This window comes from Procambarus clarkii, unplaced genomic scaffold (genome assembly GCF_040958095.1).
Source record: "Procambarus clarkii isolate CNS0578487 unplaced genomic scaffold, FALCON_Pclarkii_2.0 HiC_scaffold_125, whole genome shotgun sequence".
In the NCBI taxonomy this organism is placed as follows: Eukaryota; Metazoa; Arthropoda; class Malacostraca; order Decapoda; family Cambaridae; genus Procambarus; species Procambarus clarkii.
This window is the reverse complement of record NW_027189158.1, coordinates 1252841-1272396: the sequence shown is the minus strand read 5'-3', so window position 1 is coordinate 1272396 and position 19556 is coordinate 1252841. Positions and strand designations below refer to the sequence as shown.

The following is a 19556-nucleotide window of genomic DNA, read 5'->3' as shown; positions in this document are numbered from 1 at the left end:
ATATATATACTTAGCTAAGGGGTACAGATTAAGTTGAGGCTTGCCGAAACCGCGTCCCAAGCTCCACTCTGACAATGGCGAACACGTGGTTGATAGCTTGGCTTGAATGTCGACGCGTTTAGTTGGCCGGTCACGACAGATCACGTAGAACAAAATTAACTAGTTTTTTGATGAGTATCAGGTTAAATCTTGCTGACAACTTCACGGTAACGTGTCCTAGATTCTGACACCAAAACTTGTTTCTCAATTCCGCAACATGTGACTTCACGCCGCACTCTGGCGTCTTGTCCTCCTCGAGCCACAAATCACAATGGCGTCTCCCTCTCCGCTCGCGTCTCGCATTCGCCACAGAAATTATTTATCATGAATAATATTATTTCGCGTAGTTGTGGCTAAAATGCTTTAATAAAGACTGGGTTGTAATTCTAGGGAGTTAAATATTATTACTTTCTCGTCTTATGGTAGTAAGCAAGAAATGGAGAAGATTTTAATTTTCTCCATGGCATTCACGCGTGACGTTAAATTTATTACTTGATAACAATTGGAACTAAAAACTCTCGGTTTGGAATTATTTGGGAGTTATGTTATCTGTAAATAATTGTCACACGGAATACTGATGATTTTAGAGAATCACATTCAATTCTCTAACACACTGGATATAAATGCGTTTAACTAGGTACAATCTGACGCAATACTGGAGCTTGGTTTCGTAAGAATTCCAGTATTATTATACAGATATGATTATTAGTTCATGTGAACCCTACTGTTAGTAAATTTTTAGTAACTACAGTAATCAGTATATTTTAACACTAGTTTATAATAATAATACAGTAATATTATATTAGTGTTGGAAATTTCCAACAGTATTTTGGTGGTGGTGAGTGTTGTGGTGGTGGTGAGTATTGTGGTGGTGGTGAGTATTGTGGTGGTTGTGAGTTTTGTGGTGAGTATTGTGGTGGTGGTGAGTATTGTGGTGGTGATGAGTATTGTGGTGGTGATGAGTATTGTGGTGGTGGTGAGTATTGTGGTAGTGGTTAGTATATTGGTGAGTGTTGTAGTGGTGGTGAGTATTGTGGTGCTGATGAGTATTGTAGTGTTGGTGAGTATTGTGGTGGTTGTGAGTGTTGTAATGAGTTTTGTGGTGGTGGTGATTATTGTGGTGGTTGTGAGTATTGTGGTGGTGGTGAGTATTGTGGTGGTTGTGAGTTTTGTGGTGAGTATTGTGGTGGTGGTGAGTGTTGCTCTCTCACTTTCTTCCCCATTCTACTGCTCTCTCCTACACTATCTCCCCCATTTTATAACCAGCAAAGCTTCAGATGTCATTTGCATTTTCATTAGCCAATAAAACGGCTTAATCCATGTGCTGCTACAGCATAAGCGGCCTGGAGGCGAAAAATATTCGAATTATGCAAAAATTACTTTTAAATGTTATATAAATTCCGAACATATTGGCTTCAGCTTCATGAAAGGTTCATCAAAATATTTTCAGAAATTGATTTTAGACGATTTTTATTATGAACGTTTTTTTGATAAGGCGAACAGCTCCTATTAACTCGAACTGAGGGATAATGCGGTAATATAGAGATTACTGCAAGCATCTGTCCGACGCACTAAGAAGAAAAATAGTAGTAATAAGTGTTCACAAAGTGTTTATGCAGCTGAAGCTTTTATAGCATTGCTGAGTAATACATAATAACGCAAGTAACAATGAGTAAATATGTTATAATGCTCTATTTTGTTATATAACATGTAAATAAATTGCCTAATGTTAATATCTATTACTTTCACCATTGTCTACAAAAAAAAATTAGGGGATTTTTTTCTTTTCTTATTCATTTTTTTCTCCTTTGTTTATTATTTGATTTTGTTGTAACCTCTACATCCTGGAGAGTGCATACCCTTCCCTAACTGTGTGAAGAGGGAATGAAATTGGTCAACAAATGATTCAGTCACAACTCGCAGAACTTGGAACTTTGAAATGTTTTTGGCTGATTTTTTCATTGATTTCAAACTCTGTTTTCTTTGTCTCTTTGGGTTATTTTGATGATTAGGGTTTTTTCTCTTATATATAGTATACCCTAAATATATCCTATAAATCTTTTTAATTATTATAATTATCCTAATATTTTGTTTTTGAGGGGAGTTAGTTTTTCTTGACTTCATTTCAACACATATTGACCCACAACTTTCACATATTCGATTACGAATGCTAAACAATGTTTATTTAAAAATACAAGAAAATTAATCAATTTGAACTACCTTATTTATTGTCGATAACTTCAACTTCAATTTTCTCTAAAACGAGAGTTTCAACTATAATCAGCATAACAAAAATCCAGTTTCCGACCGATTCTCACCATATTTACCTATAGTGTGCACAGCTTTCTTTCCTACAATTCCTCTAAAATGGATTTTTCATAAACCTTAAACGTTTGGAGTTATAACTTTTTTTGTCTAAATTTTGCACCTATTTTCAAATGCCATATTGACGATTTTTTTTTACAGTAAACTATACTGAAAACCCAAATTTAAAGCTATGAAAATGAAAATCATATGCTATTCTGAGAGCGTAATAACACCAAATGAACAGTTGGTGATATTTTATTTTATTCCGGCCGATTTCAAAATCTAAAGTTTTCAATATTCAATTTTAGAATTTTTGTTTTTTTCAAGTTACGTTGGTGATCAGTTAGACAAAGTTGGAGCATTTGATAATAGATTATGCACAAAATATTTGAAAGTGTTGATCAAGTTTGAGAAACTGTGTGAGTATTGTATATATGTATAGTACATGTATATATGTATAGTACATGTATATATGTATAGTACATGTATATATGTATAGCAATATGTATGTAGAGCAGTATACAATCCATACATATAGATTTCAATACATGTATGTATTGCGCCGTTTAAGGGTTAATATTTAACACAAATAAGGACATTCGCAATACAAATTCGTATTGTATGTAACTACTAAATGTGCATAATGAAATAAACAGTAGTTGTATAATTGGTGATAATATTAAAACAATGTATAGCAATCTGTTTGATGATCTAATATTATCCATGACACAAGCGACCTGGGCTTTTATTAATTAAAGTTGGCTGTTTACTATCATCATTGGATGTTACGCGTTGTGCTAAATGCTTCTTGGATTATATTTGATCATATGCTACAATTCGTCAGGAAAAAGATTTATATATGCAATTCAATAGCATTCAATTAAAATGTAATCGTAAAGTTTTCCCCAACAATATTATTCAAATATTACTTTGTTAATAATGTAAAAACAAATGTGATAATTCTTGAAGCATCTTGGCTCCTCGAAAAGCAGTTTTGCCAAGTTGTTCACACACCCCAACCTATGGAAGAGACTTTTGACCACGACGGTACTGATACCAACCGCTTATCTCATTTATCGTTACGGATAACTGATCCGTAACGTTTATTAGAGTAGTAATTAGTGTATTATATATATTTAGATATAATAAAGATAATAGTGTGCTTATTTACCTATTATTGTTGTTTTGTGAGAGTATATTTACATGTCTTGCTGGTAGCATTTTATTCATGTTGGAATATGTGAGGGAGCGCAAGAGCGCGAGCAAGGAGTCAGGTGGAACTTGTAGGTCCAGCTGGGCTGGGACCGGCTGTTGTGGGGTTAATATTACCAACCTTGTCGTGGAGTGAGAGAGGAAGAGTATGTGTGTGGCTCTTCCTTGCTCCCCCCCCCCCCCCTCCCTAACTGTGTTTGTGGAAGGTTGAGTCGTAAGTGTAAGTGTATGGATGATTTGGCGTCTTGCCAAATAGTTGTTGCTTGCTGTATATTCATTAGTATTAGTGATTTATCAGTTACTGAAGGGAATAGTGTGAGTCATTCTTCACATATGTCGTCCATGTGGTATGGTGCCAAGTTTATGTTTGTTAGTTACTATACTCTTGTGTATGTAAGTATTTCAGTTATAGGCTTACCTTATGGAAGCTGTGTTACCTTAACCTTTCGTCTGTGAGGGTAAATTAAGTTAGTAGTCTTATGTATCTATCATGCTACATTCTGTCTTGTGTAGATGTGGCAGCAGTGAGCGTTAGGCCAGGCCTACCATCTCCTTGTCTGGAGGCCTAGTGTTAGTTACTGTGTAATTAGTTTGTACTGCTTCATTCACTTCTATGTTGCTCCAGTAATAATCAACTGATTATGCTTTACCGTGTCTAAGTAAATGAAGGTTAGCCTTGCACAGCTAGCTTAGCAAGGAATTATTTAGGCTTAAGGCGTTCGAGCACTTTTGTCCGAACGCAGGCTGCAGGCAGGCCGCAGCGCGGGTGTTTGGAGTCAGTCTGTACTCGGGAGCTGTAGATGGGAGACGTGGTCTAGTGACTCAGGGCATGGCCCGTTAAGTTAAGTAGGATTATGGTCTGTTCATTAGTATAACATTTAGTGGAGTTTATCCAATCATTTTAGTATTTCCCAGTTGAATGGGAATTCCTTTAATTGTGTTTTACTTATATAACCTAGTGCATGAGTCTCTGTCTCCCTTCTGGTGCAGGTCACGTGGTGTTGTCTTAGTACGTGAGTGTGTTTGAGTTTGTCCTTTTTATAATATGTAGCCTGGCTGAATTATACTGGAGAAATTTAGTCCTGAGTTCTTTTTACCCCGTTTCATGCCTCAGTATCGAGTTGGGGGATTTTCATTGGAGGGGGGGGGGGAGTAAAGTTTCTCCAGCCTTAATTGAACCAGGTTGTAACGTACCTCCGGGGACTCCTGGTTCAACCTTGACGACGGGTGGACGTCTGGACACTTCCGCCTGAGAGCTGCCGGATCATAGTCTGTTTTGCTACTTTGGATTATGTTACTGCCGTTTGGCATCCCTGTTCAGTGACCTGCTTTGCCTGGCGCACATATCGCCTTGGGTCACAAAATTGTTGATATATTTCGAACGTTTTCTGGCTTGTACTCCAGGCGGGGTGACGGTGTCTGGCGCCGGCTTGACCGAGAGGTGCCGGGATTTGGTGGGTCTTGGGCTCCTGGTGTGCCCTCAGCCGTGGTGGGCTCCTAGTGTGCCCTCAGCCATGGTGGGCTCCTGGTGTGCCCTCAGCCGTGGTGGGCTCCTGGTGTGCCCTCAGCCATGGTAGACTCCTGGTGTGCCCTCAGCCTGGTGTGCCCTCAGCCGTGGTGGGCTCCTGGTGTGCCCTCAGCCGTGGTGGGCTCCTGGTGTGCCCTCGGCCGTGGTGGGCTCCTGGTGTGCCCTCAGCCGTGGTGGGCTCCTGGTGTGCCCTCAGCCGTGGTGGGCTCCTGGTGTGCCCTCAGCCGTGGTGGGCTCCTGGTGTGCCCTCAGCCATGGTAGACTCCTGGTGTGCCCTCAGCCTGGTGGGCTCCTGGTGTGCCCTCAGCCGTGGTGGGCTCCTGGTGTGCCCTCAGCCGTGGTGGGCTCCTGGTGTGCCTTCGGCCGTGGTGGGCTCCTGGTGTGCCCTCAGCCATGGTGGGCTCCTGGTGTGCCCTCAGCCGTGGTGGGCTCCTGGTGTGCCCTCAGCCATGGTGGGCTCCTGGTGTGCCCTCAGCCTGGTGGGCTCCTGTTGTGCCCTCAGCCATGGTAGACTCCTGGTGTGCCCTCAGCCTGGTGGGCTCCTGGTGTGCCCTCAGCCGTGGTGGGCTCCTGGTGTGCCCTCAGCCGTGGTGGGCTCCTGGTGTGCCCTCAGCCGTGGTGGGCTCCTGGTATGCCCTCAGCCATGGTGGGCTCCTGGTGTGCCCTCGGCCGTGGTGGGCTCCTGGTGTGCCCTCAGCCATGGTGGGCTCCTGGTGTGCCCTCAGCCGTGGTGGGCTCCTGGTGTGCCCTCAGCCATGGTGGGCTCCTGGTGTGCCCTCAGCCGTGGTGGGCTCCTGGTGTGCCCTCAGCCGTGGTGGGCTCCTGGTGTGCCCTCGGCCGTGGTGGGCTCCTGGTGTGCCCTCAGCCATGGTGGGCTCCTGGTGTGCCCTCGGCCGTGGTGGGCTCCTGGTGTGCCCTCAGCCATGGTGGGCTCCTGGTGTGCCCTCAGCCGTGGTGGGCTCCTGGTGTGCCCTCAGCCATGGTGGGCTCCTGGTGTGCCCTCAGCCGTGGTGGGCTCCTGGTGTGCCCTCAGCCGTGGTGGGCTCCTGGTGTGCCCTTAGCCATGGTGGGCTCCTGGTGTGCCCTCAGCCATGGTGGGCTCCTGGTGTGCCCTCAGCCGTGGTGGGCTCCTGGTGTGCCCTCAGCCATGGTGGGCTCCTGGTGTGCCCTCAGCCGTGGTGGGCTCCTGGTGTGCCCTCAGCCGTGGTGGGCTCCAGGTGTGCCCTCAGCCGTGGTGTGCCCTCGGCCGTGGTGGGCTCCTGGTGTGCCCTCAGCCTGGTGGGCTCCTGGTGTGCCCTCAGCCTGGTGGGCTCCTGGTGTGCCCTCAGCCGTGGTGGGCTCCTGGTGTGCCCTCAGCCGTGGTGGGCTCCCGGTGTGCCCTCAGCCTGGTGGGCTCCTGGTGTGCCCTCAGCCGTGGTGGGCTCCTGGTGTGCCCTCAGCCGTGGTGGGCTCCTGGTGTGCCCTCAGCCGTGGTGGGCTCCTGGTGTGCCCTCAGCCATGGTGGGCTCCTGGTGTGCCCTCAGCCGTGGTGGGCTCCTGGTGTGCCCTCAGCCATGGTGGGCTCCTGGTGTGCCCTCAGCCGTGGTGGGCTCCTGGTGTGCCCTTAGCCATGGTGGGCTCCTGGTGTGCCCTCAGCCGTGGTGGGCTCCTGGTGTGCCCTTAGCCATGGTGGGCTCCTGGTGTGCCCTCAGCCGTGGTGGGCTCCTGGTGTGCCCTCAGCCGTGGTGGGCTCCTGGTATGCCCTCAGCCATGGTGGGCTCCTGGTGTGCCCTCAGCCGTGGTGGGCTCCTGGTGTGCCCTTAGCCATGGTGGGCTCCTGGTGTGCCCTCAGCCGTGGTGGGCTCCTGGTGTGCCCTCAGCCGTGGTGGGCTCCTGGTGTGCCCTCAGCCGTGGTTGGCTCCTGGTGTGCCCTCAGCCATGGTGGGCTCCTGGTGTGCCCTCAGCCGTGGTGGGCTCCTGGTGTGCCCTCAGCCGTGGTGGGCTCCTGGTGTGCCCTCAGCCGTGGTGGGCTCCTGGTGTGCCCTCAGCCGTGGTGGGCTCCTGGTGTGCCCTCAGCCGTGGTTGGCTCCTGGTGTGCCCTCAGCCATGGTGGGCTCCTGGTGTGCCCTCAGCCGTGGTGGGCTCCTGGTGTGCCCTCAGCCGTGGTGGGCTCCTGGTGTGCCCTCAGCCGTGGTGGGCTCCTGGTGTGCCCTCAGCCGTGGTGGGCTCCTGGTGTGCCCTCAGCCGTGGTGGGCTCCTGGTGTGCCCTCAACCATGGTGGGCTCCTGGTGTGCCCTCAGCAGTGGTGGGCTCCTGGTGTGCCCTCAGCAGTGGTGGGCTCCTGGTGTGCCCTCAGCAGTGGTGGGCGGCTGGCTTCAGCTCTGCCGGGAGGCACTGTATGACTTATTGCGTTTTAGTTGGGGCCCGAGTTTTTTTTTTTTGTTTTGCTCCCCGTGTTCTCTGTGTGGGGCGGGGCCGGTACGTCACCCTGAGGGACTCCTGGGGCTCCCCGTGTTCTCTGTGTGGGGCGGGGCCGGTACGTCACCCTGAAGGACTCCTGGGGCTCCCCGTGTTCTCTGTGTGGGGCGGGGCCGGTACGTCACCCTGAGGGACTCCTGGGGCTCCCCGTGTTCTCTGTGTGGGGCGGGGCCGGTACGTCACCCTGAGGGACTCCTGGGGTTCCCCGTGTTCTCTGTGTGGGGCGGGGCCGGTACGTCACCCTGAGGGACTCCTGGGGTTCCCCGTGTTCTCTGTGTGGGGCGGGGCCGGTACGTCACCCTGAGGGACTCCTGGGGCTCCCCGTGTTCTCTGTGTGGGGCGGGGCCGGTACGTCACCCTGAGGGACTCCTGGGGTTCCCCGTGTTCTCTGTGTGGGGCGGGGCCGGTACGTCACCCTGAGGGACTCCTGGGGTTCCCCGTGTTCTCTGTGTGGGGCGGGGCCGGTACGTCACCCTGAGGGACTCCTGGGGCTCCCCGTGTTCTCTGTGTGGGGCGGGGCCGGTACGTCACCCTGAGGGACTCCTGGGGCTCCCCGTGTTCTCTGTGTGGGGCGGGGCCGGTACGTCACCCTGAGGGACTCCTGGGGTTCCCCAATCATCCGCCCATCCGTGTGTTTGCTGCAACACATCCTCCGAATAGACAGTACGTTTTAATACTACACGTAATAGGTACATTTCCTGACTGTCATACATAGTACATAATTGCACTTATAGGGCTGTTACATTTACCTCCCCATTTATTCGCCTCGTTTTTTGTTAAGGCATTCAGAATTTTAGTATGAATTTTTCAAGTTCAATTAACTGTACACAAGTTTTAAATATCAGGAATTTCTTTTTCAGTTTTATTAAACAACAGAGATTTTATACAAAATTTGAAAATATCTTGAGTTACTTTACAATTTATTGAAATATTTTAGTTTTGTTTTATTAGTTTTATAAAACTGTAATATCAAGATAGCTATAGGTTAAGTACTAATTGTAATTAAGAAGCAATAAAATACTTGTCTTCATACACTAAGAAGGTTAGGTTAGGTCGTGGTTTTCTATTCACCTTTTCAGGTAAACTCAAATATTCACAATATATTTGACAGTACGGTTTAATACTAAGTGAAAATAAGTACAATTCCTGACTGCTAGGAATAGCACATAATTACACTTACTTGTGCTGTTATATTTACCTCCCCCATATTCGTAGGATGCCAGGCATATTAGTTTCCGCTAATAAGCGACATTCATTTTGCCATTAGGCTTCACGATTAACCCTTCAAGCGTAAGCCGGGGCGCATTGGATCCCATGATCGTCGTCGCACTAAATCAACAACAACATGAAAGAGCCTTATGACCGCGACTGTACCTCCGGTGAAGACCATTCGCCATGTAACTTAAGCCATCACCTATAACCATCTAAGGGTTAATGATCAGTTAAGTGACTCCTGTGTAATTTACAGGAGGGCGGGACCCTGTGGTGGACCTGGCGGTGCTGGCCCTGGGCGACCATCACATCATTACTGACGGAACCTTTGGCTTCAGCGGCGCCTTCCTCGGGAAAGGCATCATCGTCTACCCTGAACCCACTGGCTGGCCTGTTTACCCCTGCTTCAAAACACCCTTACTTCACCCCATCAGCAGGACTTAGCCTCCACCATTAACTGCATTAACTGCCTGGTGTCACAGCAATATCTAAGTCACTTTAGACATTAAAATGATATACATGCAGGTCCCAGAGTCAGAAAGCAAAGCCTATTATACCGAATATCTTTTAGTTTAAAGCAGTGAAACTGTTCATTCCTTGTATTTATTTGATTTGATGAAAATTATCTATGACCACTGGCCACCGGGTGCTGTCGGGTGTTGGTTAAATAGTCTCACGACTAACAATACTTTCATTCAGTCAGTTGTGGCTCATTGGTTATTGTATTAACCATGCTAGATGTTTGGATTGCCTGGCTGTCTGAGGTTCGAACCCTTCCTTGTATTTATCATAATTTCATATAAAAATTTTAAGTTAAATTATTCAACTTCATCATTTAGCAATTTCCACTTAATCACAAGACTTATGCTGAAGTTTTTTCTTATATCTCTGTGCGTCTTCTAAGTCTAAATTTAGTGGTTATTCCAAAACGTTTTCTAATACCAATTGAAAATTAATATATCATAAACTTTTATAATAATTTTTCTTCTATACCAGAGTCTGACCACCTCTCCTTCTGGTCTAATAGCATCACATAAGACTTTCCATCACCTTTATAAGCTGCCTTTAGATTTGGTAATATTTATCATATAGATTATATAATAATAATAATAATTATTATTATTATTATTATTATTATTATTATTATTATTATTATTATTATTATTATTATTATTATTATTATTATTATTATTATTATTATTATTATCTATTTATTCGAAAGTGCATACATGTGGACGTGAGAATTATTGTCATATTATTGTGCCTGTGTGGACTTGGACTTGTCCGTTGAGATGAGATTTCTGACTTTGTCACTTTCCCAACCATTGTAACTCTAACGTTTGAAGACAAGTACTTGACTTTGCCATGTGTCAGGTCAGTGTGAACAATAACTTCCATAGAAAGTTAATGACTTTGTCGTATTTCCAGTCACTGCGGACTCTGCCTAATTTAGGGAAGAGCTTAAACTTTGTCATGTCAGTCCAATTGAAATTTAGTTTTTCTAAAGCAAGTGAGAGGTCACTGACCTGTGATGATGAACATGCTTAGATTTTATTATTTAGACGTCACTCTGGTTATGTAACGTCACTCACTACCCACCATGTTCACAATGTTCAGTCAGTCTTGAGTTGACTAGTGTACCAATGTTGTTGGTGATTCTGGCCTAGTTACATCTAGCTAGTATAACTTGTGCTTTGTGTTGATTCACTTTATTGTTACTTATTGTCAGTATGCATAGAGAGATTTGTGTATTTAAGAAGCGGGGCCAATGTGGCTAAGTTCTCCCCAGTAAATTGGTGGATTTTACTTAGACTTTCACTTTACCCTAGACCTATTTACCCTGATATATATAAGGCCAGGTGGCTCGTTGATTATTGAAGGAAAACTCTAGCGCACGAACCTTACTGTGGATTCGTGACACGACAGTCCCTAACTTGTATACCATGCAAGGTTATATAGAAGATTGTGGGAAAAACTAGTATCACATCTGGAGACCAGGGACTTCGCGATACACCACCAACATGGGTTCAGGGATGGTAAATCTTGCCTCACAGGTTTGATAGAATTCTACGACCAGGTGATAAAGATCAAGCCAGAAAGGAAGGGAGGACCGACTGCATTTTCTTGGACTGTTAGAAAGCCTCTGATGCAGTACCCCATAAAAGGCTGGTGCATAAGTTGGAGAAATAGGCAAGAGGAACTGGTAGGGTGCTCTAGTTGATAAAGGAGCACTTCCTAGGCAACAGGAAGCCGAGAGTTACTGTGAGGAGAATGACTTCAGAATGGCGTGTTGTTACTAGCGGATTCTCACAAGGTTTTGTACCCGAAACTATCCTGTGTCTAATATATGTGAATGATCTTCCAGAGGGTATAGACTCATTCTTCTCAATGTTTGCTGATGATGCCAAAATTATGAGGATTCTCATTGGACTTTACAGCTAACTTTGACCTCCTGATGATGTAGGTCTCCAAAGAGGCAGCTAAGTACGTGGACACCAAACATGTTATAAAAAACTTCAGCCTTCCCAACTTTCTATTCATCCAAGCCACCAGTTCTAACAACACAAGCTTTGTTTTTGCCACCGTGGATCAGTGTTTGGTGCTTGACGCTTATTTCCTAGCCCATTAAACCCTCCAACTCAACAATCCCAAGACGTCATAACCAGGGGCAAACAGTCCACTGTACAGAAGATGCAACACAACAACTCGTCTGCAACCATGCAAAACAGAAACTATGTTGTTGTTGTTGTTTATTTAGGGACAACTACGATCGAGGGAATGGATGCGCCTCATTGTACCCGTGATGGGTTAATCGCGAAGCCCGGAAAGGTGAAACGAAAAGCCCAATCACGAAACGAGTGACCCCAATCACTGGAAATTAATTTGCCTCGCGGCAAAGAAACTCAGCCAGGCAGAAGATTGGGGAGCCCCAGAAGCTAACTGATCACAAAGCTAACTCCCAAGACCAACTGGAGCAGCAACAGTTACGTGACTCAGTGGTGGTGTTGACGTCATCACTTCCTGATGAATCTGAAGGTGAAAACTTTACTGACATTGTGATCGGTAAGCTTCAGGAAAAGCTGGGTGTCTCCCTCCAACGTAATGACATCTCACCAGCTTGTAGAATAGATGGGACAAATAGCGAGGGCTCAAACAACAAACGAATCTGAGTTAAACTAAATAATTATTGGAAAATAAGGGAGATTCTCAGATCAGCTGTGTCTCACATCTGGGGTCTGATGAGCTGTGTCTCAGAGATCTGGGGTCTGATGAACTGTGTCTCAGAGATCTGGGTCTGATGAGCTGTGTCTCAGAGGTCTGGGGTCTGATCAGCTGTGTCTCAGAGGTCTGGGGTCTGATCAGCTGTGTCTCAGAGGTCTGGGGTCTGATCAGCTGTGTCTCAGAGGTCTGGGGTTTGATCAGCTGTGTCTCAGAGGTCTGGGGTCTGATCAGCTGTGTCTCAGAGGTCTGGGGTCTGATCAGCTGTGTCTCAGAGATCTGGGGTCTGATCAGCTGTGTCTCAGAGGTCTGGGGTCTGATCAGCTGTGTCTCAGAGGTCTGGGGTCTGATCAGCTGTGTCTCAGAGGTCTGGGGTCTGATCAGCTGTGTCTCAGAGGTCTGGGGTCTGATCAGCTGTGTCTCAGAGGTCTGGGGTCTGATCAGCTGTGTCTCAGAGGTCTGGGGTCTGATCAGCTGTGTCTCAGAGGTCTGGGGTCTGATCAGCTGTGTCTCGAAGATCTGGGGGTCTGTGACAATAAATGCCTCACTAGTGCAAGATAGGAACAAGTTACAACCAGCTCGTCGTAACAATGGTTTGATCAATCAGTGCTTGCTAGAGATGGCATTATCATAGTTAAGAGGTCTAGCTCAAATTCAAATTCAACATTTTTTTTTATTCAGGAAAAGTACATACATAAATGATTTGCAAACATAAAGTTGGATTTATAGATAGAGCTATTACATACAATACCTAAAGCCACTAATACGCGTAGCGTTTCGGGCAAGGTGTGGGGGAAAAACTTAGATTGAAACTTAATAGTAATTGGGATTAGGTATAAATTGTGTTGAAAAACGGAATAAAAAAATAAATAAAAAAATAAATAAAAAAAGGAGGAACATGGTAGAAATCATCAATTGTACAAGTTGGGGAACAAACAGCAATTAATAACAAAAGACATGGGTTGACATTTAGGGGGTAAGGTAGGTTACATGGTGTTAATTAGGTAGTACTTAGTTTTACTCTCAAACTGGTTGAGAGAGGTACAGCCTTTGACATGATTTGGGAGGTCATTCCACATTCTGGGTCCCTTGAGTTGTAGAGCATTTCTAGTTTGGTTAAGTCATACTCTTGGATTATAGGCAAAGGCAAATAGGATTTGCCTTTGCTTGGCCTGCTATACGAACTTCATAATTTCTTTTTTGCTTTTCTTATCTCTTTTTTTAACATTTCTAACCAGTTGTACGAATTCCTGTTCTAAACTGACTTCCCCATTCTTAATCCTTTTGTACCAAGCTCTCTTTTTACCTATAAGGTTCTCCAGATCCTTTGTTATCCACTTTGGGTCATTAGTATTCGATCTATTCATTTTGTATGGTATACTACGTTCCTGTGCTTTGTTTAGAATATTTTTAAATAAGTTATATTTTGAATCCACATCTAAATCCTCTTTTACATCACCTATCGCTGGGTTCATGTCCCGCTCCAAGACCGGCCCACACCCCATGCCCGAGACTTTCCAATCTATTTGACCCAAAATATTTCTTAGGCTATTGAAATCAGCTTTTCGAATATCTAGCACTTTAACAGAATTTTTCTCCTATAGATCTATTCCATTCTATGCTAAATCTGATTTCTTTGTGATCACTGTTCCCTAGCTCACTCCCTATTTCGATGTCATTAATTTGTGTTTCCCTGTTAGTTAACACTAAATCTAAAATATTATTTTCCCGCGTTGGTTCCTTAATGTGTTGGCTAAGAAAGCATTCGTCAATTAACTCTAGAAAATCTTCTGCTTCATTATTCCCTGTTTTGTTAGACCAATTTATTCCACTGAAATTAAAGTCACCCATGACAAATATTATTAGACCTAGATGCTCTAGATATTTCATCCCATAGGTGCTTTGCCTCCATCCTGTTTAAGTTTGGTGGCCTATATATAACTCCACCTTATAGCACCTTAAGGGACCTGCGTTTCGTTGCTCTTCTTTGCTTTGCCTTTCGAACGAACTGCAGGCTCACCACAGCACTCGTCCTCCAACACGGCAAATGAGGTAGAAGTCCTTAGGATATCAGTAGGCGGCTTTACCAGTCTTCTTAAGGCCCCTGTCCTTTACAACTTGCCAAGACGAGGTCTTTTTAATATCGGTCGCCTCCTTTGTTTCTTCCTGAAGTTGTTTCAGTTGTCGTACCTCCTCCCGTAGGGAATCCAACTCTGTCCATAGAGCTCCAACGAGATCCATCAGTTCTTTCACTTCACCTTCCGTTATTGGTATAATAATATTCCTACAAACGGAGCTCCAGTTAACTCACCCTCTCACTGTGACTGTCTGCGCCTGATATATAACAACCATGATATATGATGATGTCAATGATCACAAATGCTAAAGTTATATCGCTTAGGTACATATATTTTGGGATTGGGTAGCACTAGAGATAGTGCGAGTTTAAATTAATGCACTAGGTAGGGAACTATGAAGATGAAATTAGGTACTTTTTGTTTTTTGTTTTTGAATAAGGCAAAAGTTGTACAGCTTTTCAATTCGTTAGGGAGTGAGTTCCATAGACTAGGTCTCTTTATTTGCATAGAGTGTTTACACAGATTAAGTTTAACTCTGGGGATATCAAAGAGATATTTATTTCTTCATACCACAATGCACTGGCACCCATTGGACAGAGGTGTCATGACCGTTCAATCCATGTTCGTGAAGAAGTTGAAGGCACTGGTGAACTAACTCTTTTGCACGTTGTTGAAGAGTACGTAGTTGCTTGAATCGCACTCTTGGAGTCACTACAGATTGCATAAATCCCAACTGGTAATGTTGTGATTATTTGGAGAGCTTAGTATAAGGCATATAATTCAACTGTGGAAATAGATAGCTGGTTTAGTAACCGCCATCCCTGCTTGAGATGATATTCCGGTATCCATACAGCACTAGTGACCGAGGGTACGTTGTTCATAATGATGCGAGACCCATCTGTATAAATCACTGTGGTATTTGGGTAGCAATTTGTCATTGTTGAGACAAATACTGAGGCTATGGCTGACTTTGGTGCAGACTTTGGAATGTTGTCTTCTAGTTTTATTGATGTATTAGGAGTTGCAAAAAGCCAAGGTGGAATTGGGGGGGGGGGCAGTAAGTTGCATTTCATAGTTTTGGAGTAGAGTGAGGTCTATATTGAGGTTATTTGTAGCCCGTGTGAGGAAAGGTTGTGAGTGATTGGTGTGGGGGGGGGGGACGAGCTTGTGAGGCTCGACCCCCCCCCCCCCCCACCCTGAAGGCCGAGGATAGGAGTGGAACGCATTGCGCTACATATAAATCGCATGGCATTGTTTTGTATGACCTCAAGGCTCTGTAGGTTAGTAGGCGCAGCCGACGCATGGAGGTGCCAGTGTAATGGGGGGTGGGGGAAATAGATCTATCTTGTCCATTATTCCACCCCCCAGTTAACTAACGAGGCCGGGGGAAACAGCTCTCTCTAGTCCGTTATCCCGTCCCCAGTTAGCTAACTATTCTAGCGCACCTCCAGAGTTCCTAAGGTAACCTCTCTCGTTCAACACCTTGTAACCTAGGTATTTGACTACCTAGGTGCTAAGACTACAAGGCGCCGTAACTTGAGCAGCTACCCGAAACCCTAGAGAGAACTCTAGAATACATTTCATTGCCACAAACGTATAAGAGAAAACGAAAGGAAAGAAATGAATAGTGAAGTAATTAGTGAGGGTTTGGGGTGAGAGGTAGGGAGGTGGGAGGTGCGAGGAGGGTCATTAGTTGAAAGTGAGAGTTTAGAGAGTGGTGGAGGGAGAGGTGTAAATAGGTAGAAGTAGAAGAGTAGATAGTAGAAGTAGAAGAGTAGATAGTAGAAGACGAAATGCTGCCACCATCCATTCTAGACCATTACATACAAGACAAGGAATGGAACTTGTCTGTATCACAAAATTCTCAAAAGATGTTATCAAGGTCATTATTAGTATGTCCCATCTTTCATGTACTCAGTAAAATCAGGGAACCAATAATCCCAGAGACTTTCTCACCTCAACTCAACTCTAGGGGACACAAAGGCAATTTAAATAATAAATTCAATTATATTTCACATACTAAGTATCATAATTTAAGCAATGTTCAAGATCTATATATGTAAAGTGAGTCATCCTCCAAGAATCTGAGAACACTACAACTGACTGCCCCTGATCATCACACAACACTTGTGAAACACGACCAAGTCACCTTAATGTTCAACTCACCAAGTGCCTGCCTATAGCTGGATAGAGGTGGGGGGGGGGGGGAGTCTGCAGCTGTTAGGCAGCTTCACCCCCGTCTGACCAACAGCCTGTCTCGGCTGTTGTCGTCCTGCTCTGCTGCCTGGTCTTCTGTCTTGTTAATGCTCTCGAATCGATAGCTCTCCGAGTATATATTGGGGAACCTAGTAGCTAACTCCGCAACCCGTTCTCGCAAATTTAATAAGTCAATATTGACTTATTAAATATGTGCATAGGTGACATACTTAACATAATAGATACCCTTAAAAAGATTCATAGAAAACACCGACCTTACCTAACCTACTTAGTATGTTAAGATAAACATCTTATTGCTTCGTAATTACAATTATTACCTAACCTATAATAGGTATAGGTTAAGTAATAATTGTAATTACAAAGCAATAAGATGCTTATCTTAAGATACTAACAAGGTTAGGTAAGGTCGGTGTTTTCTATGAATCTTTTTAAGGGTATCTATTATGTTTAGTATATCATTTATGCACGTAGTTAATAAGTCAATATTGACTTTACGAATTTGCGAGAACGGGTTGAACTCCGCCCACAAGTAGATAGCCTCCGGCTCTCTACCAAGCCACTCCTTAAACGTCGGCATGTTTGAAGGCTACCAGGCTCCAATTATAAGATTAGCAGAAGCAAGGTGAAATTCACATGATCTGACCTCAGGTCACTTGGTGTCATTAACTCTTAGAGGTGTGAAACTCCGGCCGACCAACTGGCGCCTTCTCAGATCTTTGTCTGACTCATATGTCTATGTATTTTAAATACAAATAAACCAAACACTTTTACAGTGTTACACCAGTGAGGGCTTTAAGTATGGCGAGTCGTGGTTGTGTCATCTGTTTAAGGTGTTGAATGTGTGCTTTCCAGGTAAGTGTGGACGAGGCGAAGTGCATGCCAAGGTATGTATGTCCTCGTACGTGTTGGATGGGAGTGTTGTGTATTGTGAGGGTGGGTAGATGAACAAGTCCTTTTTTAGTGAAGATCTGATAACAGGTTTTGCTAGTACTAACTTGGAGGCCCCATTGTTGTGTCCAAGCAATGAGGTGGTCAAATGCTGTTTACATTGTTGAGACTGCATTAGGAAGGGCATTGTCTGAATAATATAATTCAATGTTAGATCGTCAGTGTACGCCGAGAGGTGTACAGAATGGGTGTTAGGTAAATCTGCTAAGAATACATCATAAAGGGTCGGGCTTAGTATAGAGCCTTGTGGGACACCCGTTTGTATTGGAAACCTATCTGAAAAACCGCCTTGTATATAGACTTAGGAGGTCCTGTTCGCAAGATAGGACTGTAGCTATAGAAGTAATCTTCTATGTACACTTAAACGTGCAAGCTTTGCCAAGAGGCAAGTATGAGGAATGCTATCAAAAGTTCCTTTAAGGTATAGGTAGAGAACAATACAAAATTTACTGCTTCCAAGAGAGGTGCGGATTTCATGTTCAAGGCAGAGTATTTAATCAAATGTGGAGTATTGCGGTCGAAATCTAGCTTGAAGTGACGGTAAAGTATTAGTATACTCAAGGTACCATTGGAGGCGAGTATGTACTAGTCTTTCCATGACTTTACTGAGACATGATAGTAGGGAGATAGGTCTGTATGACGCAGGTTGGGATGAGTCTTTTCCTGGTTTGAGGAAAGAAAGAAAGAATAATACTGGTCTACCATTGTGAGGGGATATTTCCGTGAGTCCAACATAGGTTGTAGTAGTTTAGAAGAGTGCCATGTGCAGTCGATGGAAGATATTTGATAAGTTCATATGGAATTCCATCCTCTCCAGGTGCCTTGCCAAGAGGTAGGCGGGTTAATGCTAATTGTAGCTCGCTTAAGGTGTACATATTGTCGACGCCGAGCATGGGCAGCGGTATGGCACGGTCAATTTCTTGTCTGAGGGAGAGTTCTTCGGCATGAAGGAAGGGTGTTGAGAAAGTCAATTTAAGATATTCGGCAAGAACATTTAAAGAGGAACAGATAACCCACAGGGCGAGCAAACCTCCATGATACAACTCTTCCCATTTGAGCGTAGTTACCCACCCTGTGCTAACCCACCCCGTGCTAATCAGCTCACACCTGCTTTTCAGGTCACTCCCTCTCCAAATCAGCCCTCCCTGCCCCTGCTTATCTCCCCAACACCTCCCCTAACCCCCTCTGACCCCATTGCATTCAAATCCATCTGCTTCATCCCACATTCCAAGAACCCCCTCATCCCCTCAACCCCCAAAACCCACCCAGCTCTCATCCCCTCAACCCCCAAAACCCACCCAGCTCTCATCCCCTCAACCCCCAAAACCCACCCAGCCCTCACCTGTCCTCATCCTCCTCTCCTTCCATGTGACCCCCTACCCTTGCAAGGGGGGGGCACATGGACCCCCTGGGGGGAACCCCCCCCTCTTCCTCCATTTCCCTCTTCCCGCCATCTGCCCCAATGCCCACACCTACCCCTGAGTTCCCCCTGACTAATACAATCTCCCTCCCACTATATTACTATTCATGTTCCATCCGCCCCTCTTTCCCCACCTCCTCTATCCTTCTCCCCCCAACCTCTCAACCTCAATCTGACTCTCAACCTTACGCTACCTCTCAACCCCTCTATGCCTCTCAGACCCTCCCTAATCTTCAGACCCAGTATGCCCTTCCTACTGCATACCTACCTACCCTGGCCCTACCCCAGACCTTCCTACCTACCTTCCTAGATGCCCAGCCCCCATTCGCCCCCCAAGCATCCCTCCAGACCCCATTCACCCCCCCAGATGCCCCAGCCCCCATTCACCCCCCCCCCTAGATGCCCCCAGCCCCCATTTACCCCCAGACACCCTACCCCACCCCAGACCCCCAGAGAAAGGGAGAACTCTGGTACAAGAGTTTCCATGAAGAATCTCAAGGTTTGGTACACCAATGCTGATGGGGTATCTAATAAAGCAGAAGAGATAAAATAAAGAGTTAGTGAGGCAGATCCTGACATAGTTGCAATAGTGGAAACTAAAATAAATAACATGATCTCGGATGCAATCTTTCCAGAGGGCGACCAGGTGATAAGAAAACAGAGCTCACAGAGACAGGGAGGGTGAGTGGCACTCCTAATAAAGCGGAAATGGAAGTTTGAAGACCTGGGAAACCGGGTTGCCAATGAGAGCACAAGCTTCATACATGGAACTCTGACAGCAGATGGGAGGAAGACTGTGATCTTGGTAATCTACAATCCCCCACCAAACAGTAGAAGACCCAGGCAAGAGTATGATGACAACAACAAGGCATGTATAGATGAACTGCAGAAGGCAGCAACACTAGCCCACAGAATGAGA

General features: G+C 45.3%; 1 protein-coding gene across 1 annotated transcript in view; it reads left to right on the top strand.

Moving 5' to 3' along the window:
• The window catches only part of LOC138360867 (galactoside alpha-(1,2)-fucosyltransferase 1-like), a 209578-nt gene extending 199017 nt beyond the window's left edge, over positions 1 to 10561 (top strand). Inside the window, exon 6 of the mRNA XM_069320380.1 lies at positions 9012 to 10561. Within this exon, the coding sequence (XP_069176481.1) occupies positions 9012 to 9199 (188 nt within the window). The 3' untranslated portion in view covers positions 9200 to 10561. The remainder of the gene's footprint in view (positions 1 to 9011) is intronic.
• The last annotated feature ends 8995 nt before the right edge of the window (positions 10562 to 19556 follow it).